This window comes from Somniosus microcephalus, chromosome 6 (genome assembly GCF_052327205.1).
Source record: "Somniosus microcephalus isolate GS21.2 chromosome 6, FLI_Smic_1.0, whole genome shotgun sequence".
In the NCBI taxonomy this organism is placed as follows: domain Eukaryota; kingdom Metazoa; phylum Chordata; class Chondrichthyes; order Squaliformes; family Somniosidae; genus Somniosus; species Somniosus microcephalus.
Window position 1 is genome coordinate 121,092,197 of NC_140992.1, and position 24,493 is coordinate 121,116,689.

Below are 24,493 nucleotides of genomic sequence, written 5' to 3' on the forward strand. Positions count from 1 at the left end.
CAGCGTGTGGTGCAGGACTCTGTGGGATATCAGCATGTGGTGTGGGATTCAGTGTGATATCGGCGTGTGGTGTGGGACCCTGTGTGATTTCGGCATGTGGTGTGGGACCCTGTGGGACATCAGCGTGTGGTATGGGACCATGTGTGATATCAGCATATGGTGTGGGACATAGTGTGACATCAGCGTGTGGTGTGGGACCCTGTGTGGTATCAGTGTGTGTTGCGGGACTCTGTGGGATATCGGCGTGTGGTGTGGGACTCTGTGATATCGGCGTGTGGTGTGGGACCCTGTGTGATATCGGCATGTGGTGTGGGACCCTGTGTGATATCGGCATGTGGTGTGGGACCCTGTCTGATATCGGCGTGTGGTGTGGGACCCTGTGTGATATCGGCATGAGGTGTGGGACCCTGTGTGATATCGGCGTGTGGTGTGGGACCCTGTGTGATATCGGCATGAGGTGTGGGACCCTGTGTGATATCGGCGTGTGGTGTGGGACCCTGTGTGATATCGGCATGAGGTGTGGGACCCTGTGTGAAATCAGCGTGTGGTGCGGGACCCTGTGTGATATTGGCATGTGGTGTAGGACTCTGGGATATTGGCTTGTGGTGTGGGATTCTGTGGGATATCAGCGTGTGGGACTCTAGGGGATATCGGCATGTAGTGTGGGATTCAGTGTGATATCAGTGTGTGGTGTGGGACTCTGTGTGATATCGGCGTGTGGTGTGGGACCCTGTGTGATATCGGCATGAGGTGTGGGACCCTGTGTGAAATCAGCATGTGGTGTGGGACCCTGTGTGATATCGGCATGAGGTGTGGGACCCTGTGTGATATCGGCGTGTGGTGTGGGACCCTGTGTGATATCGGCATGAGGTGTGGGACCCTGTGTGATATCGGCATGAGGTGTGGGACCCTTTGTGATATCAGTATGTGGCGTGGGACTCTGTGGGATATTGCCGTGTGTTGTGGGTCTCTGGGATATCGGCGTGTGGTGTGGGACCCTGTGGGATATCGGCGTGTGGTATGGGACTCTGTGATATCGGCATGTGCTGTGGGACATCAGCTTCTGGTGTGGGACTCTGTTCGATATCGGCGTGTGGTGTGGGACTTTGTGGGATATTGGCGTGTGGTGTGGGACTCTGTGGGATATTGGCGTGTGGTGTGGGATTCTGTGGGATATTGGCGTGTGCTGCGGGACTCTGTGGGATATTGGCGTGTGGTGTGGCTTCATGAGTACTTCGGACAAATGGAAAAAATCCACCATTCTCTGGAGCTTGGTGTGACGCTGATAGGCAGCTGTTAACCTCTCACCCACTTCCCACCCTCCACCTCCCTGCAAATTTTGAATGCTCAAATTACCATAAATCTTCCATTTGAATATTTTGTCCCACTTCGTCCTCTTGATGTAACCAGTCGCTATGCTGCTTATCTGACCGGCCAGCCTGTGCAGCACGGCTGACCTCGGAGTGTGGTAACAGTTAGGGCACCTCAATAGCCCTCGACCCTGGTATGGGAATTTCTGATCCGGCATTGATCACTATTGATGTCAGTGCGATTAATCATTGAATGATCAGTTTCATGGGGTGGAGAGATTGGGCTATGCGGGACATGGGTTGAATCACAGGCTGTGTGATATGATATCGGGGCCTAGCAAAATGTACAGGGGCTTAGAGGGTTCAATTATGAGGACAGATTGCATAAACTTGGCTTGTATTCCCTTGAGTATTGAAGGTTGAGGTGTGACCAAATTGAGGTGTTTAAATTGTTAAAAGGATTTGATAGGGTCGATACAGATAAATTATTTCCTCTGGTGGGGGAAATCCAGAACAAGGGGACGTAATCAGGAAGCAGCTTTTTCACACAACGGGTAGTAGAAATCCGGAACTCTCTCCCCAAAAGGCTGTTGATGCTGAGGGACAATTGAAGCTTTCAAGCCTGAGATCGATAGATTTTTGATGGTAAGGGTATCGAGGGATATGGAGCAAAGGTGGGTAAATGGCGTTAAGATATAGATCGGCCATTATGTGATTGAATGGCGGACCAGGCTCAAAAGCTGAATGGCCTTCTCCTGTTCCTATGTTCCTACGTGTGATACGATTGCGGCACTGGGCTATATCGCTACAGGTTGAAGACTGGGGAGTGCATCGTATGCATCCCGTACTGCCTTTGTGTGAATGCAGGGTACATCCTGCTGATGTATAGACTTTGCCTCTCCCACAATGAGCATTGGCACTGACCTCGGGAGGGGCGGAGAAGGGGCACCATTGCCACAGTTGGCTGTTTTGACATCTCTGCTACTTTCCAGGTCAACACCTTCCAGATTGTCCTGGTCACGGATGGAGAGTCCTCCTTCACCATCTTCAACTACGAAAATATCACCTGGACCACAGGGATGCACGCCAGCAGCGGAGGGGACTTTGCTGGCCTGGGTGGCATCGCGGCACAGGTAGAGCCAGTCTGATCGCGCACGCGTGCCATTAGCTAATTGTCAAAGGTTTGCGGTGAGTGTGGGAAGAGGGCCGTTGTCCTCAAGTGATGATTTGCCCAAACCTCTTGCAGTTAAAGGCCTGAGTAGAGTAATGGACAGCCATCATAATCAAACCAAGGAGAAGACCATGCTTGTAGCTTCCCGAGTGGAAGACTGAGTAAATGCACCATGTGGTGTGTCACTGAGCCATGGAGAAGAAGATGATCCCAGGTTTAATCCCATGTTTGTGTTGAGTTAGCTGATCTCATCCAGGGAGCTGGTGCAAGGCTACAAATGGCCTCAGTATACCTCAACCTAGGGAAGGAAAGGCAGCTCTGTCCACTAACTGTTAACTCCAGCATGCCTGTGAAGGCTGGATGGGAACAGGATTGAGCTCAACTATGGTGCCTTGAACAGTCAAATAGCCTGCTGACCCTCCTTTGAATATCTCTATGTCCCACATGGTTCATTCCACTGAATACCCCTGTGTGTGTCTCACGTGTTTCATTCCACTGAATACCCACATGTGTGTCCCAAGTGGTTTCTTCCACTGAATACCCCTGTGTGTGTCCCATGTGGCTCCTTCCACTGAATACCCCTGTGTGTGTCCCATGTGGCTCCTCCTAATGAATATCCACATGTGTGTCCCATGTGGTTCTTTCCTCTGAATATCCACATGTGTGTCCCATGTGGTTCCTTCCTCTGAATACCCCTGTGTGTGTCCCAAGTGGTTCCTTCCACTGAATACCCCTGTGTGTGTTTCATGCCCTTAGGCAGGTTTCAACGCTGGAGATGGTAAACGTTACTTCAATATTCCTGGATCACGCACAGACGACATCGTGGATGTTGAGATGACCACCAATGTCGGGCTTCCCGGGCGCTGGGTATTCCGAATCCATGATGCGCAAGTTGAGGTTGGCGGCTGCAACGATACAGGTAGGGCCACGACAATCAGATCCAGCATCACCAGACCTGTGAAGGCAGCAATGGGACAATAATCCCCAACCATGGCTCAGTTGGTAGCACTGTCAACTCTGAGTCTGAAGGTTGTGGATTCAGGTCCCACCCCTGTTAATTGATCACAGAATCTAGGCTGACTCTGCAGTGTGGTACAGAGGGAGTGCTGCACTGTCGGAGGTGCCATCTTGCGGATGAGACATTAAACCATGGCCCCATTTACCCTCTCAGCTGGACGTATAAGACGCCATAGCTCTATTTCAAAGAAGAGCAGGGAAGTTCTCCCCGGTGTCCTGGCTAATATTTATCTCATTGCTGTTTGTGGGAGCTTCTTGTGAGCAAATTGGCTGCCAAGTTTCCTACATTACAACAGTGACTACACTTCAAAAGTATTTCATTGGTTGTAAAGTGCTTTGGGGCGTCCTGAGGTCGTGAAAGGAACTAAAGAAATGCAAGTCTGTTTTTTTACTGTTTTTCCCTCCATACACCCCAGTTTTCTCTCTTCCAGCCTCATGAAAGTACTGTCTCATGCTAGGGACAGCTCCATGGGTGCTGACTGTCCTCACTTGAGTGGCCATTCTTCATGTGTGGGTCCAGATCTTGGGTGTCATCAGACTTAAAGACTTTGGAGGATATTTGAGCTGAGCCTCACAGTGTTTTCACCTGAGTCTCACACGCAAGAGGCGTCACTGGATAGTGAACCCTGACTGATTTTTTTTCTCACCCACCTCCCCCCCCCCCGCCCCCCGCCACCCACATGGGATTTTGTGTGCAGTTAAAGTTCTATTGGTCTCTTTGATGAAGACAGGAACACTGATTCCACGTACAAGCATTGTGTCAGGAAGTTGTGCAACTTATTGGATGTTGCAGGAGGATAACTTTAGGATCTTGTGGCCTGATGCAAATCTTCATTGTTTTCTAATTATCTGCACTGTTAGGTTCTTACTGTTTTCTTTTACTTCTGTGTGATACCAATTCTTACAATAAATTCACTTGTAGTTTTAGCCTGAACATAAACAGTGTAACAAAATGACAGAATTGCATGCTGGGTAACCTGTGCAACCACCAGCATCAAATATTTTGGTTAAAGAGTAACCGTTCGTCCTGTAGCACTTGCCCCATTCACAGCACGCCTAAGTTCCTAAGTTATCGATGATAGGGAGCACGGGCCCACTTTTGGAAACTTCACTTCAAACGAATTTGAATAAGAGTTGGGAGAGAACCAGAATTATAATTATGAGCTTATCAGAGGAATGATCCGAGTTGTTAAAAATGGCCACTGTCATTTCATCTCAAACCTTTGCTTTCCACAGCCTCTGTGTGCTTGAATCTGCGGCCGTGTCTGAACGATGGAAGGTGCATTGATGATTGCATCACCGGAAACCCGTCTTATACGTGTTCGTGTCGGGCAGGATTCACAGGCCGGAGGTGTCAGATAGGTAATGTACTTTGTTGGAGCGAATAGGATTCCCTCTTTAGGAAGGGACTTGGGGCAGGGCATGTGGGAGTGTGGGCAGAGGTGTGCCGTAGAAGAGTGATGTGGGGCAGAGAAAAGGGAGTGTAGGTAATGGGGGGGGAAGAGAGAGAGAACATCAATGGAATTTCAAGAGAATGAGGTGGGGGCGGGAGAATGGGAGAAGATGGGGCTGGGATGGGTGGGGTCGGATGATGGGACAGGTGATGTAGCAAAATAGAGGCAGGAGAGGGAATGAGATGGGGGCAGGTGAGATGTAAGACGTGTTAATTTTTACTCCAGTCTAACAGTACTTAGAGTTCAGACCCATATTGGGATAGACAACTCGAGACAAAGATTTCAGGATAACAATTCTTTACTTAAAATCAACAGCGATTACAAGCATACATACGTACTAAGACCAGCGAGTGATCAGTTCGGCGGTGACGAGTAGGTTCTCTTCTCTGTGCGACCGATCAAGTCGCACGACTCACTGCAGTAACCCCGAGTGTCTTTCGACTGCAATTTTTATACCCCAAAACTCAGCAGACTGCTCAATGCGCACGTGTCCCGGACCACGTTAACAATGGCCAGTAGTTGTTTTTCTTTCTCCTCTCCTTATCTGTTAGTCAGTGGGCCTCAAGGCCGGTTACGCCATTGTCTGAAGAAGTTCCTGTTAAAAATGGCTCGAAGGTGTTGTATCCATTTGTTAATGGAGACACAGAATGCAGGAGTTGGTTTAACAGGTGTTTACTGAACAAAGTCTGGAGGTGAACTAAAAGATACAAGACACTATACAGGCTTATATAGCCCGAGTGGCCACTACCGGCATTACAGTACACAGGGGCTCTTAAAGGCACATAAACCACAATTCCTCCCCTTTTAGACAACCAGTACATAACATTTTAAGTAATCATTAATTAACATGTTTACAAGAACAATAATCTACACATTTGCTGCAGTTAATCAATTATAAGCCAGTCTCTCTGGAGGCTTCCTGACTCGGTCCGGATAACGCCTCGGTGGTGTAGTAGTTTTCGGTGGTGTAGTAGGTTCTTTTGGCAAGGTCGATTCGGCTTGAATGCCAGTGTCGGGTTCATCTGGTTCCAGTATCACTGGATCGGAGGTAGATACTATGGGTGTCTGTGCTTCATCATTAGGCGTATAGAGTTGTGGTGCAGGTTGTCCCTTTTCGGATGACTCTATGATCTGGTCAGCATGGCGCCTTATTATGCTTTCTCCAATGTCCACGGTATACATCAGCGGTCCTAGTCGTGTGCAAATAGTTCCAGGCTGCCATTTCTCGGTACGGTAGTCCCGGGCCAAAACTTGTTGACCTATCTGGAAGGTTCTAGTTGGCCTTTCATTCATGCCTTGAAATTGTCGGTTCTCTACGTCCCTTCTGATGTTTGGCTTGATCAAATCCAGCCGGCATCTTAGTCTTCTATTGAAAAACATCATGGCGGGAGTTTGGTTTGTAACCACATGTGTTGCATTCCTGTATGCAAACAAGAAGTTATCTACCTTATGCTGTAGATTTATGTCTTCATTACCCATGGCCTTTATGGCCTTCTTGAAGGTCTGGACAAACCTTTCAGCCAATCCATTGGTGGCGGGATGGTATGGGGCGGACGTGTAGTGCTTAACCCCATTGTTTTTTAAGAACTTCCTGAATTCTTCGGACACAAATTGCGGTCCATTATCAGAACAGATCTGTTCAGGCAGCCCATTCCTGGCAAATATGGTCCTTAATACTGTGATGGTTTTTTCTGTGGTGGTGGAGGACATCTTTATTACCTCCGACCACTTGGAGTGTGCATCAACCGCGATTAAGAACATTGAGTCCATAAATGGACCAGCAAAGTCGATGTGTACCCTTTGCCATGGAGATGAGGGCCACTCCCATGGATGTAGAGGGGCTTGTGGTGGGGCGTTTTGGACCTTCTGGCATCCTAGACAGCCCTTGGTCATTTCTTCGATGTCTCCATCGATACCTGGCCACCACACAAACGCTCTGGCTAGGTTCTTCATTTTCACTCCACCCAGATGGCCCTCGTGAAGCTCCTTTAGCACTTTATCCTGGAGTTTGGGTGGAATCACCACTCTGGATCCACACATCAAGGTTCCTCGGCACACTGACAGCTGTTCTCTTCTTTGCGAGAATGTTGGCAACAGTGGTTCGCCATGTGCTGGCCATCCCTTCACCGTTAAATCGTAGACTCGTGAGAGAGTCGGGTCATTTCTCGTTTCCTTTTCAATGGTAGAATTTGTTACTGGTAGACATTCCACTATGGTTGAGTGGAACATCTCCACTGGGTCCACTGTAGGTGCCTCTTCTGCCGTTGGCAACAGCAGACGCGATAAACTGTCAGCATTTCCATGCTGTTTTGATCCTTTGTATTCTATGTCATATTGGTGTGCCCCTAGGAAAAGGGACCACCTCTGTAGCCTTTGCGCTGTCATAATGGGAACGCCCTTTTTAGGGTTGAATATGGAGACGAGGGGTTGATGATCAGTCAACAAGGTAAATTTTTGTCTGTGTAGGTAATGGTTGAATTTCTTCACTCCCCATACCAGGCTGAGTGCTTCCCTGTCGCTCTGGGCATAGTTACGCTCAGCTGAGTTCAATGAGTGTGACGCAAAAGCTATCGGCCGCTCCGAGCCATCAGGGAATCTATGCGATAATACCGCTCCTACGCCGTAAGGGGATGCATCGCACGCCAGTCTGATTGGCAGTGATGGGTTGTAATGAGCCAAAACTTCCTTCGACGTGATTAAGCCTTTGCATTTATGGAAGGCACGTTTACAGTCTTCGCTCCATTTCCAAATTACTCCCGTTTGTAGCAGTTCGTTAAGAGGGTGCAGAACAGTTGACAAGTTCGGTAAAAATTTATGATAGTAATTTATCAATCCCAGGAACGACCTTAATTGTGAGACATTTTCAGGTGCTGGGGCTTTTATGACCGCTTCAATTTTTTCAGGTGACTTATGCAACCCTTCTTCGTTAATTATGTGGCCACAATATGATATTTGTTTCTGGAAAAATTCACACTTGGGGCGATTTGCTCGTAGGCCCCGTTCTCTCAGCCTAGTGAGCACCTGCTCCAAATTGGCAAGGTGCTCGTTGTCGTTTTCTCCTGTTACAAGGATGTCGTCTAGGTAGCATTGAGTCCCCGGAATCCCTTGCAGGACTTGCTCCATAGCTCTTTGCCAGATAGCTGGAGCTGATGCTACTCCGAAAACCAGTCGATTGTACTAGTACAGGCCTTTGTGTGTGTTTATCGTGAGATACTTTTTAGAGGCCTCCTCAACCTCCATCTGTAGATATGCCTGTGCCAAGTCAATTTTGGTGAAACGTTTCCCTCCGGATAGTGAGGCGAAAATATCTTCTATCCTCGGAAGAGGATACTGTACCGTGTGAAGGACCGGGTTTACAGTCACCTTGAAGTCCCCACAGATGCGAATTTTTCTCTGTTCTTCAGATTTATCATTATTCAACGTTTTCTTCATGACTGGGACGATGGGTGTTGCCCACTCGCTCCAATCTATCTTGGATAACACGCCTGCCTTTTCCAAATTCTCCAGCTCTGCCTCGACTGCTGGACGAATTGCGTATGGCACCGGCCTTGCCTTAAAAAACTTGGGAATTGCCGCATCTTCCACTTTTATTGAGGCGGTGACGCCTTTCAAGGTTCCTAGTTCCTGTTAAAACACTTCTTTGGCGTTGGCCAAGATGTCTTTTAATCGTTCAGGTATGACGTCGTCATCATTTTTTTTCTTACTGGTCACCGTCAGTGCCTGAATGGAGTGCCAGTCTAAACGTATCTTCCTGATCCATTCACGTCCCAACAGCGGTGGACCACCATCTTGCAGAACGTATAAATACAACTTCTGTATTTCCTTGCCGTTGTATACAACAGGCACCCTTATTTTCCCTCTGGGGTATACTTTCTGCCCCGTATATGTCTTCAAGATAATGGATGTGTCTTTCAAAGGTATATGCGGAAATAGCCGCTCGTAATCCCGTCGACTTATGACGGTCAGAGCTGATCCTGTATCTAGCTCCATTTTAACTGGGGACCCCGCTATCGTGAGGGTAACCCAAATGGTCTGGTAATCTTCTTTGGCAATTACATTATGTGATTTGAGACGGCTTAGTCTCTTGTTTCCGGAGTCGCTATCGCTCTTCTGGTCTTCGGAGCTACTGTTCGTCATCATTTGTACCTTTCTGTACTTTTCCTTATTGATTTTTTTTCTGTCAGTGGATTTTTTGTTTCCAGGTCAGCATACACGTGCAATGTGTCCCATCTTTCTGCATTGCCTGCATGCTTTGTCCTTGAACCAGCAGTCCCTCTGGTCATGGGTGGATCTGCCGCAGCGATAACATCTCTCAAAACCCTGTGTCATTTCATGGGTGCCGAAGTCCTGTGGCTTTTGCTGTATCTCTGCAGCTCCTCTTGCTGCTGCTTCGTATGATACAGCCACACTGAAAGCCTTGTCCAGTGTTAAATCTTTCTCAGAAAGTAGCCTTTTCTGTGTACCTTCACTTACGAGACCACAGATGAATTTGTCTCGAAGAGAATCTGCCAGTCCTGCCCCGAATTGGCAGTGCTTTGACAGCTTCCTTAATTCGGTGAGGTAATCAGCGTTACTTTCATTCTTGTGCTGATTCCTCCTGAAGAATTTGAATCGTTCCGCTATCAGCAGCGGTGTTGGGTTTAAGTGCTCTTGTAGGGTATCAACAATCTCCTTAAAATTCTTGTCCATCGGTTTGGCTGGAGTGATTAAGTTTCGTAACAGCCCGTATGTCCTTGCACCCATTAGATTTAGAAGTACCGATGCCTTTTTATCATCCTCTATTTCATTCGCTGTGCAATATACCTCCACTCTTTCCACATAAGTGGTCCAATCCTCCACATCACTATCGAAAGCAGTAATATTGCCAGTCTTAGGCATCCTGGAAAAAAAATGGTGCCTCCCGCGCTTTCCTTTCTTCCCTGCCGAGAAAAAATGGTGCCTCCCGCGCTTTCCCGCCGCTGCCGCTGCTGACAACGCTGTTCTCCGCGGTTTTTATTTATACAGATATTTTTAATAGTTGGAGACTCGTTCCCGCCGGACTCTCTGGGACTTTTCCCTCCCGCTGCTTGGTCCGAACGCCGACCTGCTTTGCAGCGCTGGCCGTCTCCCGAGTGCTCCACCCTCTGTCTCTGTTTGCCTCCGACTTCGCTGCTCGGCCCCGCTGCAGAGCCAGCCGATCGAGCCCCAGCCCGCCACCCAGAAAGGATTATTGCAGTACCTGCCACCAGCCCGGCTAGCTGGTGAAACCACAGTTTTTTCTTTTTTTTTCTTCTTCAACCTTCGTCTGAGGAATCGATCTCCTTGAGGTGCTGCCGAATTGCAGGTAAGTCCGTTTCCAATTCGTCGCCACTGTTGTATCCGTGTGTTAATGGAGACACGGAATGCAGGAGTTGGTTTAACAGGTGTTTACTGAACAAAGTCTGGAGGTGAACTAAAAGATACAAGACACTATACAGGCTTATATAGCCCGAGTGGCCACTACCGGCATTACAGTACACAGGGTCTCTTAAAGGCACATACACCACAGGAGGTTTGTTTCACAGAACTCTCAAGGCCCACTTCCTTATCTGTGACTTTTACAGAATTTGCTCAGTAACACGGCCCTCAGTCTCTCAATGTATGCCGGTCCATTAAATTTGGTCAACTTTGAGTTTAGTCAAGTTACTTTACAGCGATGATGTATTCTGACAGAGGGAATGAGATGGGGGCAGGTGAGGGAATGGGACGGGGCCAGGTGAGGGAATGGGACGGGGGCCAGGTGAGGGAATGGGACGGGGGCCAGGTGAGGGAATGGGACGGGGGCCAGGTGAGGGAATGGGACGGGGGCCAGGTGAGGGAATGGGACGGGGGCCAGGTGAGGGAATGGGACGGGGGCCAGGTGAGGGAATGGGACGGGGGCCAGGTGAGGGAATGGGACGGGGGCCAGGTGAGGGAATGGGATGGGGGCCAGGTGAGGGAATGGGACGGGGGCCAGGTGAGGGAATGGGACGGGGGCCAGGTGAGGGAATGGGACGGGGGCCAGGTGAGGGAATGGGACGGGGGCCAGGTGAGGGAATGGGACGGGGGCCAGGTGAGGGAATGGGACGGGGGCCAGGTGAGGGAATGGGACGGGGGCCAGGTGAGGGAATGGGACGGGGGCCAGGTGAGGGAATGGGACGGGGGCCAGGTGAGGGAATGGGACGGGGGCCAGGTGAGGGAATGGGACGGGGGCCAGGTGAGGGAATGGGACGGGGGCCAGGTGAGGGAATGGGACGGGGGCCAGGTGAGGGAATGGGATGGGGGCCAGGTGAGGGAATGGGACGGGGGCCAGGTGAGGGAATGGGACGGGGGCCAGGTGAGGGAATGGGACGGGGGCCAGGTGAGGGAATGGGACGGGGGCCAGGTGAGGGAATGGGACGGGGGCCAGGTGAGGGAATGGGACGGGGGCCAGGTGAGGGAATGGGACGGGGGCCAGGTGAGGGAATGGGACGGGGGCCAGGTGAGGGAATGGGACGGGGGCAGGTGAGGGAATGGGACGGGGGCCAGGTGAGGGAATGGGACGGGGGCCAGGTGAGGGAATGGGACGGGGGCAGGTGAGGGAATGGGACGGGGGCCAGGTGAGGGAATGGGACGAGGGCCAGGTAAGGGAATGGGACGGGGGCAGGTGAGGGAATGAGTTTAGCATCTTTTTATGGTGGTAAGCTGTGCTGATTGTGGTGCCAGCGAAGCTGCCTGACCCGCACCAAACCCTTGGCTAGCGATCCTCTTGGCAGCAGTGTTGATACTCTGAGCCAACTTCCACTTACTGAGAAGCACCTGTCGGATGCAGGTGAATGGGCAGCACAGCGGTCAATGGTTCTCTGACCTCTCGCCTTGTTTTCCAGATGTTGATGAGTGCGCCTCGTACCCTTGTCGCAGCGGAGGAACATGCATAGATGGGCAAAATGCCTTCACCTGCCAGTGCCCTGCTGGGTTTACAGGAGTGCTCTGCGAAACAGGTTCAGACTGGTTTTACATTCCTGTAGTTTGTCGAAGCCCGGCTGCTCTGTGCCTGGTGTTGCGTCAAAGGTTGAGCACGACCCTGTTTAAACGTGCAGGGGTTCTGCTGCACAGTTACAGTGAGATCCATATGCTGAAGTCACACTTAAAGAGGCCATCATCCCATTGAATATCAGTTGACTCACATCCCCGGGTTTAACAGAGATTGCACACCCCTTGCAGCAATAGTGTCTCTCTCTTATTGGCACCCACTTTAAAGGGACAGAGTTTTGCTGTTTTAATCTCTAAAGAGGAGTCAGTTGTTTTTTTTTTTTTTAAAAAAGAGGTGCGAGATTCCAGAGTCAGGCCCTGTACATTGGCACTGAGAGAGCCTACTTTTCAGCCGGTGCCAGGTGTGGACACAGTTAATACCCAAAAGCCATGGAATTACAGAGCTGTATCCAGGAATTGCCATTGTTCCAGCTGAAAGAAAGGGGTGGGAAGGATGGCCCCTGGGCAGCAGCATGTTGAGCCCCAGTTGTCACTGTGCCACCTAGTGATAGGATGTGAGGTGAGGCAATGCCCTCAATCCCCTACATGGTATATTGTTCATCACTCCATTCTCCAATCAATCCATCACAGCAAAGCTGCAGGGAGCAAACCAGACTCATCTTTCTCGACCCCTCCACTGCCTCTGTCTTGTCAGACTGCTTATCCAACATCCAGAATTCAATGAGCCGCAGTTTTCTCCAACTATACATTGGAAAGACCAAAGCCATCGTCTTTGTTCCCTCCACAAACTCGGTACCCTTGCCAATGATTCCATCCCTCTCCCAAGCCTTTGTCTCAGGCTGAACCAGACTGTTCACAACCTCAGCATCCTATTCAACCCTGGGCTTCCAACCCTATATCTTCTCCATCACAAAGACCGCCTACTTCCACCTCTGTAACATTGCCTGTTTCCACCCCTATCTCCGCGCATCTGCCACTGAAACCCTCATCCATGCCTTTGTCACCTCCAGACTCAACTATTCCAATGGTCCCCTGGCCTCATCTTCCGTAAACTGCAGCTTATCCAACACTGTGCTGACTGAATCATATCCTGCACCAATCACGCTCACCCATCACCCTTGTGTTCACTGCCCTGCATTGGCTCGCAGTCCCCCTGCACCTCAAACTTAAAATTCTCATCCTCGTGTTTAAATCCCTTCAAGGCTTAGCCGCTCCCTATCTGTGTAACCTCCTCCAGCCCTACGCCCCCCACCCCACCCCGAACTCTCTGATGCACTGACTTAGGCTACATGTATATCTCTTCCCCCCTTCACTCCACCATTGGTGGTTGTGCCTTCAGCTGCCTTGACTCCACACTCTGGAGATGCCTCTCCACCTCGCTCTCCTTTCAATCCTGCCTTAAACCCTCTCTTTGACCAAGCTTTTGGTCAACCCTCCTAATATCTCCTTCTTTTGCTCAGTGTCAATCTGTTGATAATGCCTTTGAGAAGGGCCTTGGGAGATTTTGACATGTTGAAGGCACTATATAAATGCAAGTTGTTAGTGGTGGTCACAACAACACTGAAGCTTGTTTGTCTGACCTCCAGCTCACTGGAGGCTGTGCAGAAACAGAAACAGAGAGAAAGTAGAGGAAATGATCAAGTTGTTGCTTATTCTCTTGTGTTTTTTCTCCAGTCTTTCTCTTGTCCTTTCCTCCGCCGTCACGCTTATGCTTGCTGCTTTAATGGACGGGCTGCAAGATTGCCTATAAAGGTTGTTAACAGAGATCCTGCCTCCAATTTTCTCCTTCCCTCTGCTGTAAGCGGTGGTGACACGGCTGTGATTTGGAACTGGGCCTGTGGATGGTTGTGGAGTGGACTAGCGGCACCACTCATCCCACTCGCCATAAAAAAATTCATTGTTTGATTTTAATTGTGCAGTAGAAAAACAAAAGTTTGAGTCCTGCAGGATGAAGAGTGTTCAAAGGACTCGTGTCCGTCTCACATTTCTGTTTTCACCTGTTCCCTCTCTTGTTCAGATATCGATGACTGTGCGTCGAGTGATTGTCAGAACGGAGGCACTTGTATCGATGGGATTGACGTGTATAGTTGCAAGTGCAAACTTGGATTTATTGGGAAGCACTGCGAGATTGGTGAGTAACAGTGAGCATGGGGTCACAGAGTAACAGTGAGCATGGGGTCACAGAGTAACAGTGAGCATGGGGTGACAGAGTAACAGTGATCAGAGTATTACAAAGTAGAACTGAGCTGGGGGGCCAATCAGAGCAGGGGGTCAGAGTGTTACAGAGTAATGCTAAGCAGGGGGGTAAGAGTATTATCGAGTAATGTTGTGGAAGTCAAACAGGGATAAGACTAATACTTAGATGGATAACAGTATCATAGGGTAATGCTCAGATGGATCCAAATGATAGAGTAATGCTGAGTTTGATCACAGAGTAATATTGAGATGGGTCAGAGTATGAAAGAGCTACACTGAAATGGATCAGAGTGTTACAGGTAATGCTGAGATGTGTAAGTGTATGACAGAGTAAAACTGAGGCTGCACTGATGGCTAAGATGACCTGCTTTCTGTCAGTGAAATGCTATTGCTTTAACTGCTGTTATGGCTTCCAATTACAGCTGGCTCCTTGTGTAAAACCAGGGAGTGTCAAAATGGTGGTGTTTGTGACACAGACAGTGGAACTGCAGTGTGTATCTGTCGGAAGGGCTACACTGGGGAGAACTGTGAAAATGGTGAGCTCTCTCTTCCCCTCTGTCGGCCTCTCCTTTCTCTGTTACTGTTTTGGTTTCTCTTTCAGTCACTCTGGATTTAGAACAAAGACTTGCATTTCTATAGCGCCTTTCATGATCTCAGGACATCCCAAAGCACTTTACAGCTAATGAAGTACTTTTGAAGTGTAGTCACTGTTGTAATGGAAACACGGCAGCCAATTTGTGCACAGCAAGCTCCCACAAACAGCAATGTGATAAATGACAGATCACCTTGTATGATTGATAAATATTGGCCAGCTCACCGGAGAGAAATCCCTTGCTGCTCTTCGAATACCGTTGGGATTTTTTACATCCATCTGAGGGCAGACGTGGCCTTGGTTTGACGTCTCATCTGATAAACGGCACCTCCAACAGCGCTGCATTCCCTCAGTACTGCACAGGAGTCTCTGGAGTGGGACTTGATCGTATAACCTTCCGATTCAGAGGCTCAAGTGCTACCACTGTGCTGCGGCTGACACTTTCCTGTTTGATCGCCCTCTCTTTTTCTCTCTGTCACAGCCGTTATCTCTCACTCATTGTGCTAGATTTTCATTGAGGAGTCGGGTAGGAGGCGGTGTCTTGTTTTGCACAATTTGTATAAAAATAATAAATTGCAGGACAACAGAGTATTACAGTTTAACTCTTTTATTAAGCATTAGGTCTGTGATCTTACTCATAGCAGCACCAGTGGGGAAAGCCATGGATTAGGACCCCTAGCCTGGGTCTTCAAAACAATAGTAGTTCTTACAGATGCCTGCAGGCTAATGACAACTCAGCATGTGATCACATGTGAATATAATAGGTATTCCTTACAGATGCCTGCGGGCCAATGATAATTCAATATGCAAATGTTACATCCCCTTTCTTTTAAAAGAAAAATATTATGCATTACTTTTAAACCTTTCTTCTACATAATGTTCTCAATAGCATAAACATATAAGTAAACTCAGCATTTAACTAGCACTGAAAACATCTCAATGTTTCAATAACGATGTACAGTTTTTTTTAGGGCAGCGATCCGCCTATACCCTTTGACAGTTCACAAGTCAAGGATAACTCTAGGCTTGACCTCTCATCCCGACCTTGTGTGGTATGAAACTGAGCATGCTCCTGAATCGGTCAACAATTCAGGTTCAGGTTTAGGTTCAGGTTAAGTATGATGTGTTTTGTGTATTGCTCTGTTCATCACACTCTGTTGCACTGATCCTCTCATCGGAATGACGGTGTTGTTCCTTGGTGTTCAGGAGGTGCCTGCGATTGCAGCGGTACACCTGTCCTTCTGGGGTGCGGACGTGATACAATCGCTCAGTGTCAGCTGACTGGATGACGACTGCTGGCTTCCAGTAGTTATGCTCCTGGATTCTGATGGATTCCCCATTGTGCAGTGGCGGCAGTGGTCTAGCTGGCCTGTCATAGTATCTCTTTTGGTGTTGCTGTCTCTGTACACATTTTGCATGCACTTGCATGCAGCTGACGACCTCTGGCTGCAGCTGCTGGTTGGTGCTTGGAAGGATTGAACGAAGTCTGCGGCTCATCAACAGCTGTGCTGGTGACTTGAAGTTGTCAACCGGAGTGTTGCGGTACTCAAGGAGACTGAATAAGGGGTCTCTTTTGTCCGTTTTGGCTTTGTCCATGAGTGTTTTTGCAATCTGGACAGTTTTTTCAGCAAGGCATTACTTTGAGGGTAATGTGGACTTGATGTGATGTGTGAAATCCCATGCCTTGGCAAACGACTCGAACTCTTTTGATTTGTATTGGGGGCCACTGTCTGAGACTAAAGTCTCTACCATGCCATGCCTGGCAAAGGCTGCCTTTAGCTTGTGGATCACAGCTGCAGATGTGGTGCTGTGAAGCTTGTCCAGTTCAAAAAATCTGCTGTAGTAATCAACAGTCACTATGTAGTCCTCGTTGTTCCATGTGAACAGATCCGTTGCCGTGACCTGCCAGGGCCTGTCTGGGATACAGTGAGGTATCATGGGCTCTTTGACATTTGATGGGCGGTGTTCTAGACAAATGGAACATTTTCCGACAATGTCCTCAATGTGTTTGCACATTCCGGGCCAAAACATAATGTCACGTGCTCTTTGTTTGCATTTTTCCATGTCCATATATCCAGCATGAATTTTTGTCAACATCTCTTCTCTGAGACTGGTAGGAATGATGATTTTCTCCCCTTTGAAGACGATTCTGTTGATTTGTGACAGTTCGTCTCTGTTGTTCCAGAATTCAGATATGCTCTGAGGGCACTTCCTCCTTTCCTCAGGCCATCCTTCATGTATGACTTTGCTCAGCAGTGTGAGTTGTGCATCTTTCTCTGTTCCTGCTCGGATCTCCTTCAGTTTTGAGTCACTCACAGGTAAGCTGTTGTACACCATGTGCACCTGCACATCCATGCCTTCACTGAGGCTGCTGTCCTGGTAGCTAAGAGACTTTCTGGAGAGCGTGTCTGTGACAGGAATGTCTTTGCCTGGACGGTGAATGATTGTGAAGTCGTACTTCTGTAGCTGAAGGATCATTCTCTGTAGCCTTGGTGGGGCTGTGGCTAGCGGTTTCCTCATGATTGACTTGACAGGCTTGTGGTCGGATTCCACAATGAATTGTCGGCCATAGATGTACTGGTGGAAACGCTTACATCCAAACAGAATTGCATATAGCTCTTTCTCGATTTGAGCATAGTTGATTTCACTGTCTGTGAGAGATCTGGAAGCATAGCCGATGGGCTTTCCTTCTTGCAGTAATACTGCACCTAGTCCGTACTTTGACGCGTCCACTTGTAGTCTGAGCTCTTTGTTGGGGTCGAAGTAGACAAGAACTGGTCTTGGTTCTCTGGTGATTAGGTCTTTCATTTTCTGAAATGCTGTGTCATGTTGTTTGTCCCACAGGAACTCATTGGATTGTTTGAGCAACTGACGCATGGGTGCGTTGATTTCGGAGAGGTTCGGGGCAAACTTGGCTAAGTAATTAACCATGCCTAGTACTGTCTCTAGCTCTGCGTGGTTCTTTGGTGGCTCCATCTTCTTGATGGCAGAGAGTTTCTCTGGATCCGGCTTAATGCCATCAGTTGAGAGGTGATGCCCGAAATAACTGATCTTGGTGGATCCGATTATGCTTTTCTCGGGGTTGAGCCGAATACCTTTCTCCCGTGATCTTTCATGTTCCTCTCTATTCCTGCCATAGATGAGGATGTCATCTACGATTGCGACTACTCCGTCGAGGCCTTCATAGGTTTCGTCAATCTTCTGCTGGAATTCATCCTGAGCTGAGATAAGACCAAATGGTAAACGCAGAAATCGGTAGCGTCCAAATGGTGTGTTGAACGTCGTTAGCTTAGATGACTCTTCGGTGAGCTTGATAGTCCAGTATCCTGATCGTGCGTCCATTACACTGAAGTAACGTGCTCCCACTAGCTTGGGTGTGATGTCATCTAGCGTTGGTAGAGGGTAGTGAGGGCGTTTGATAGCCTTGTTCAAATCTCTGGGGTCGAGACAGACTCTGAGCTTGCCTGTACATGGTTTCTCAACCACTACTAACGCGTTGACCCACTCTGTCGGTTCAGTTTTCCGGACGATGATTTCTGTATTCTCCATGCTCTGCAGCTCCTCCTTCAGGTGACTACGTAGAGCAAGCGGTATCCTTCTCGGTGGGCAAACCACAGGGGTTGCTGCTGGGTCAAGTTGAATAGTGCATTCACCTGGGAATAGTCCGATTCCTTTGATAATGACAGCAAACTCCTCCATGACTGTCTGCTTCTCAACTGGTGCTGTCAATGAAAGCACTAGCTTGACGAGGTCCATGTCTAAACATGCCTTTAGACCTAGCACTGGAGGTGCTTGAGTGTCAACAATGTAATAGTCCAACATCATGTCGCTTTCTTTGTACTTGCATTTCATCAGGCATGTGCCTTTTACAATGAGCTGCTCACCCCTATAGCTGGTCAGTCTGCGTGAGGTGGGCTGTAGCTCACACTCATCCTTCAAGCTGTGATACTCAGAGGAATTACATTAACCTGAGCTCCAGTGTCTAGTTTAAACTTAAGCTCTGTGCCCTGTTTTCCTATCTCAATATCTGCAAAGGCTTGCTCAGTTTCTGAAATCTGTTTTTCCTGTGACACAGAATCAATAAACAGTTCCTCTGCATTTGGCTCTCTATCTGGCATTTGGCTGTCACTCACTGTGTGTACTGTTAATACAAAAACAGTCCTGCAAACTTTAGCAAAGTGGTTCCGTTTACCACATTTAGCACATTGCCTTCCTTTGGCAGGGCAGTGCTCCTTTTCCCCATGAACTTTGTTTCCACAATATCCACAGTTTTTGAAGCGTTTTATGTCTGTTGTCACTCATTTTTAGAACTCTCTCTGTTCTTTCTGTTCTGAAACACGCCCTCTGGGCGGTGTTCTTTGGTGTGTGTCTGTTAACTGCGTGTACTGTCTGTTCATGCGAGCTGCTCGTGGCGCCGGTTATGGTTTTCAACTGTGCTTGGGCTTTCTCGTGCGATCTAGCTATGTCCATAGCTTTGTCCAGCGTTAGCCCGGACCCAACATTCAAAAGTTTCTCACTTTAGCTGAATGTATTCCAAACATGATGCGGTCTCTGACCATCTCATCTTTATCTGCATATTCACAGTCTTTTACCAGCAGTTTTAACTCAGTCACAAACTGTTCAAGCGACTCACTAGCTCCTTGTACTTTCTCCTGAAACTTGTACCTAGCGAATATCGTATTTGTCTTGGGCATCACATATGATTCAAAACGGTCAAAATAACTTTTCAGTACCTTTGCTTCATCCGCGGTGAGAGACCATGTGTTAAAAATGTCTCTCCCTTTTTTTCCGATCCACAGGAGTAGGTCGCTGCATCTTTCTTCCTCCCCTTTGCTTTTCAGCGGATCCGAGAACATCAACTACACGTGTTGCTTGAACTTGCACCATTCTCCAGGTAAGTTCAAAGATTCCCAATCCATTCGAGGCAAGGGAGCTCCAACGATGTCCATTTACAATCCCTATTCTGACACCATGTCTTGTTTTGCACACTTTGTAAAAAAATAATAAATTGCAGGACAACAGAGTATTACAGTTTAACTCTTTTATTGAGCATTAGGTCTGTGATCTTACTCATAGCAGCACCAGTGGGGAAAGCCATGGATTAGGACCCCTAGCCTGGGTCTTCAAAACAATAGTAGTCCTTACAGTTGCCTGCAGGCTAATGACAACTCAGCATGTGATCACATGTGAATATAATAGGTATTCCTTACAGATGCCTGCGGGCCAATGATAATTCAATATGCAAATGTTACAGGCGGGACTACAACTTTCGGGTTTGTAGTCCCGCCTCCATTAAGTTCTAGCCAACCCACGCGATTTTGACTTGATTGACCTTGTTGAGCCCACCCAGCGGGCTCAGCAGGCCAATTAAGGGCCACCCAGCAACAGGTGAAATTACAGATTGATATTTCATCTGTCAAGACCTTTTGACAGATGAAATATCATCGTTTGACAGCTGTTTGAAGCTGTCAAACACTGACAATCTGTACTCCAAGTTAATTCCTTCCTCTCAGGATGATTTAGAGATCTCAACAGAACAGAGAGCAGAATGCTGGAACTTTTGACAGATCGCGGCCATTCTGCTTTCTGTGCTGGTGAGATGAGGGACTCCCGAGACCTGAAGGAAGGAAGGTTGTAAAGGTAAGTACATGTAAGTACAACTTCTTTAAACACTTTAAACACACCAAACACACTTACCTCTGCACTCATGCACCCATCACTCACCTGAACACCGGACATCTCGACCCCTCCAAGCCCTTCATCCCGACGGCCCGCCTCGCTAACTTGGCGTGGTTTGGAGCCGTCGGGAATCCCACACTTCAGGGATGAAAATAGGGATTAGGCTAAAAACTGCCTGTTAACTACCTGTTAACTGGTAGTTAATTGGCACTAATCCCCTTCCTGCCTCGTGGAGGTGTGTCCCTGTGCGGGTCGGGTATCTGCCTCCTTTGAAACTGGCATGGAGGCGGGTTGGGGGCGGGATGGGTTCGTGCCCCCCGATTTTAGGATTTTAACCCCCCCACATGCCTCCAATCCCGCCGCCACGGCCCAATGAAAATCCTGCCCATTGTCTCCATGTGTTACACTCTCCATTTCTATCTTTCACTTGTTTCTTGCCCTGTGTGCGTTTGTGTGTCTCTGTGCTTCATTGTCACAAATTGGGGGTAATTCTCAATTTCGTCACCTGGGCAATAACCAGGTGGAACAGATCTCCTGCTCGTTGTAGAACCCGTCCAACTTTCCTTCCTCCATGACAGGCGAGCAATCTGCTCTGCCAGGTTATAGCTCGGGTGGTAAAGGTAAGAGTTACCCCAATTTCTCTCTCTCTCTCTCTCTCTCTTTCTCTCTGCTGGTCTCTCAATTTCTATCTATCTCACTTGTTCTGTGTCTCTTTTTCCATTTATGTAATTTTTACTAAATATCACTCATCCACTGCTAGTCTTTCAAAGAAACATTTCAAGCTTTCCACGTTTGAGACTATAGGTACTTTCCCATCTCTTGGATTTTTTTTATTTGGTATTGAAATGAGTCTGTGTTGTATAAGTGCTTAGCAAATCGGAGGGATGTAGACTGCACTGTGCCGTGAAAGGTGTTCTTCTCAGAGCAGAACTGAAGTCCATTTTCTGCCAAATCAAAGGTCTTAATTTAACCTTGGGAAAGAACAGAGAGGATAGTGTAAATGGGGCTTTACTGTGTATCTATCCCATGCTGTACCTGTCCTAATATGTTTGATGGAACAGTGCTGCCCTGTGGAAGCCTGCTCCTTTTCTGGGACTGCCATTCCTTCCCTTGTCCTTGGTAACACGAGCAGAAAGTTTCATTGACCATGCGGTAGACCAGTGAGACTCTCTCTCATAGTAAATTCCAGTTGTCCTGAGGTCTGAGGTGTTTCTCTTCCAACTAGACATTTTAATATCATCTGCAAAGTGAATCCTGCTGGCGCACAGCACAGAGACGTTTGTGGTAAATATTTATTGTTGAGACTCAAAGTGGTTTTAATGCACAGGGATCCCATTGTCGAAATTTACGTCCTTACGATGCTGTTTCCTCTCTGCTAGAAACTAACGAGTGTGACTCCAACCCGTGCCTGAACGGAGGAGAGTGTATCGACCTGGTCAATAATTACACATGTCTGTGCCCCCAGTCATTCACAGGAATACACTGCGAGACAGGTAAGAGGAAGCTCCATCTCCAAGCCAAATCGGTGAGCCGAGGCAGTGAGCGTCAGTAGGGTATTCTACTGTGGAAGGACATCACTGGCTGAGCCCAATCCAATCCGCAGCCAATATCTACAAGCACATGGTCCTTTAGAGGCCAACAGATAGTGATCAGATGCAGACTACGCTGTAACCAAGTGCAGTGCCCCAATCACTGCCTCTTTTAAGATGGCTTTATTTCCATAGTTTAGTGATTCGATAGTCGTTAGAATAGATTGTACTGTCGCCAGCCCGTAACAGGCAGCAATGCCCATTCTTGGGCGCTGGGTGGTAAGTGGCCATCTAAGTTGTTTGATGATGAATGTGAGGACATGAATTGATGGGGACCAATGGGGGATTGTTGAAGGGGTGGGTAGTTGGTTGGATGCAGGACTGCTTTGGGGGTGGGTGGGGAGCAGGAAGCGTGGCGTTTGCATTTCCTTGTGACATGGGTCCACTGGTGCAACCTAAGTGGACCTTGCATTAATAAGGACATCCCTGGCATCCCAGGCAGCAGTGTGAGCAGCTGGAGGTGCATTGCCCTCATCACCCTCCTCCTCATCATCTTCTTCTTCCTCCTTCCCCTTCACCTTGTTCCTCCTGCAGGTTCAAGCCTCGTTGTAGCACAATGCTGTGCAGAGCGCAGCAAACCACAAGCCTAGCTGGTGTGTTCTGAAGGGCTCCTCAGATCTGTCCAGGCACCTGAAGTGAATCTTCAGCATGCCGGTGCCTTGTTCGATCACGCATCTGGTTGTGATACAGAATTCATTGTAGCGCTTGTTGGGCTTCAGTGGTCAGGTTCCTGACATGTGCCAAGTTTGCAATGGGTATCCCTTGTCGCCTAACAGCACTTTTGGGCTTCAGTGGTCAGGTTCCTGACATGAGCCAAGTTTGTAATGGATATCCCTTGTCGCCTAACAGCCACCCCTTATTTCTGCTTCCAGGTCCAAAGAGATCAGAGAGCTTGGACTGCCACAGGATGAAAGCATCATGGCAGCTCCCTGGCGATCTTGCGCACAACTGCAGAAATATGATTTTGTGGTTGCACGCCAGCTGCACATTGATGGAGTGGAAGCCCTTGCAGTTGACAAATACTCCTGGTTGTTCTGGGGGTGCCCAGATTGCCACATGTGTGCAGTCGATAGTGCCTTGCACCTGTGGGAAGCCAGCCAGAGCTGCAAAGCCGAGCGCCCGCTCATTCTGACTGGCATCATCGCTGGCAAAATTGACATAATTACCAGCCCTGGAAAACAAGTCATCTTATGTCTTATGCATTTGTGGGTGGCTGACTGGGGGATCCCAGATATGTCCGCGGCAGAGCCCTGGAAGGATCTGGAGGCAAAACCGTTGAGGGCAGTGGTGAATTTGAGAGCCACTGGCAACGCATGGCCACCAGGTCCAGCAGGCAGCAGGTCTTCTTCTAGGAGGCTGCAGTTGTCTGCCACCAACTGATATGACATCCTGAGACACTGGTGTTCAGACATGTCAAGGAAACTGAGACTCTGCCTGTAGACCCTGTTTCATGGATAGTGCCTCCTGCGAGCTCCCCTCTGCTGCGGAGCTACAGGCCTGGGACCTGCAGGTGCTGGTGCTGGTAATCTTGGTCCTCATCTGAGGTCCAATCTAAGGCAGCATAAGTGGCACCCAGCTGAAGTCATAGAGCAAACCTCCAAAGTGTAGGAATAACCTTTCAGCCAAATTACTGTGAACAAACCCTTTCCCACAAGCAGATAAGAAAGCAGCTGTGAGTACTGAGTATTTTTTGGCACATTTCCATGAGATTGATTCAGCCACTGTGTACTCACCTTGCTTTCACTGGCGGGTTTCAGGAAGTCCATGGGCCGATGTTCCCTTTAAGCTGCATGGCCACGTGACCACGCAGTGCTCTGCAGCTCCCACGCAGCCTGCTCACCGGCTTTTTAATAGGAAAAACAGTGCATGCGCAGTATTCTGAATGGTCCGACAATGCACCCAAAAATAATTAAATGAAACATTGCCGTGGGCCTGATGTTAAAGTCAAAAATGTGTGTTAATATCGCTCTAATAGAGCGATTAACATAGGGTTGCACGCACACAACCTAACGCGTTCAAGTTAAATGCGGAAGTTGGCGGGTTGGAGCTGGCTTCCTGACATGCTGACATTTTTCCTGGTCTTAACCTCACTCTCGCAGGCAAACCCACGTGCTCTTCCAGGTTAAAATTCAGCCCATTATTTCAGTGAGTGAATAGTAAATCTATGGAACAGGCTACCTAGGGAGACAGTGGGAGAAGTTAGTATTGATTAATTCAAATACAGATTAGAAATAATATTTTGGGATACAATGTATGAGTAATTTGAGACTGACGTGTGGCAAGTGTAGCGGGCTTAGGAGGAACAGGTGACTTTGGATCTATGGTTCCCAAAGCTCTTCACCACTGGGGTTTGCTTACATCATGTCTGGGCCTGTTGTATATCATTAGGAACAGCAGCCTCTGTGTATATTATAGAGAATAGCAGTACCTGTGTATATTACAGAGAATAACAGCCTCTGTGTATATTATAGAGAATAGCTGGCCCTGTGTATATTGGAGAATAACAGCCTTAGTGT

The 24,493-nt window shown here is 48.3% G+C and overlaps 1 protein-coding gene across 1 annotated transcript in view; it reads left to right on the top strand.

Annotated features, from left to right (window-relative positions):
• The window catches only part of LOC147116047 (sushi, nidogen and EGF-like domain-containing protein 1), a 234,606-nt gene extending 212,666 nt beyond the window's left edge, over positions 1 to 21,940 (top strand). The window contains exons 3-9 of the mRNA XM_085991998.1: positions 2,303 to 2,443; positions 3,238 to 3,400; positions 4,735 to 4,860; positions 11,816 to 11,929; positions 13,939 to 14,052; positions 14,540 to 14,653; positions 21,768 to 21,940. Of these exons, the coding sequence (XP_085848124.1) occupies positions 2,303 to 2,443; positions 3,238 to 3,400; positions 4,735 to 4,860; positions 11,816 to 11,929; positions 13,939 to 14,052; positions 14,540 to 14,653; positions 21,768 to 21,940 (945 nt within the window). The remainder of the gene's footprint in view (positions 1 to 2,302; positions 2,444 to 3,237; positions 3,401 to 4,734; positions 4,861 to 11,815; positions 11,930 to 13,938; positions 14,053 to 14,539; positions 14,654 to 21,767) is intronic.
• The last annotated feature ends 2,553 nt before the right edge of the window (positions 21,941 to 24,493 follow it).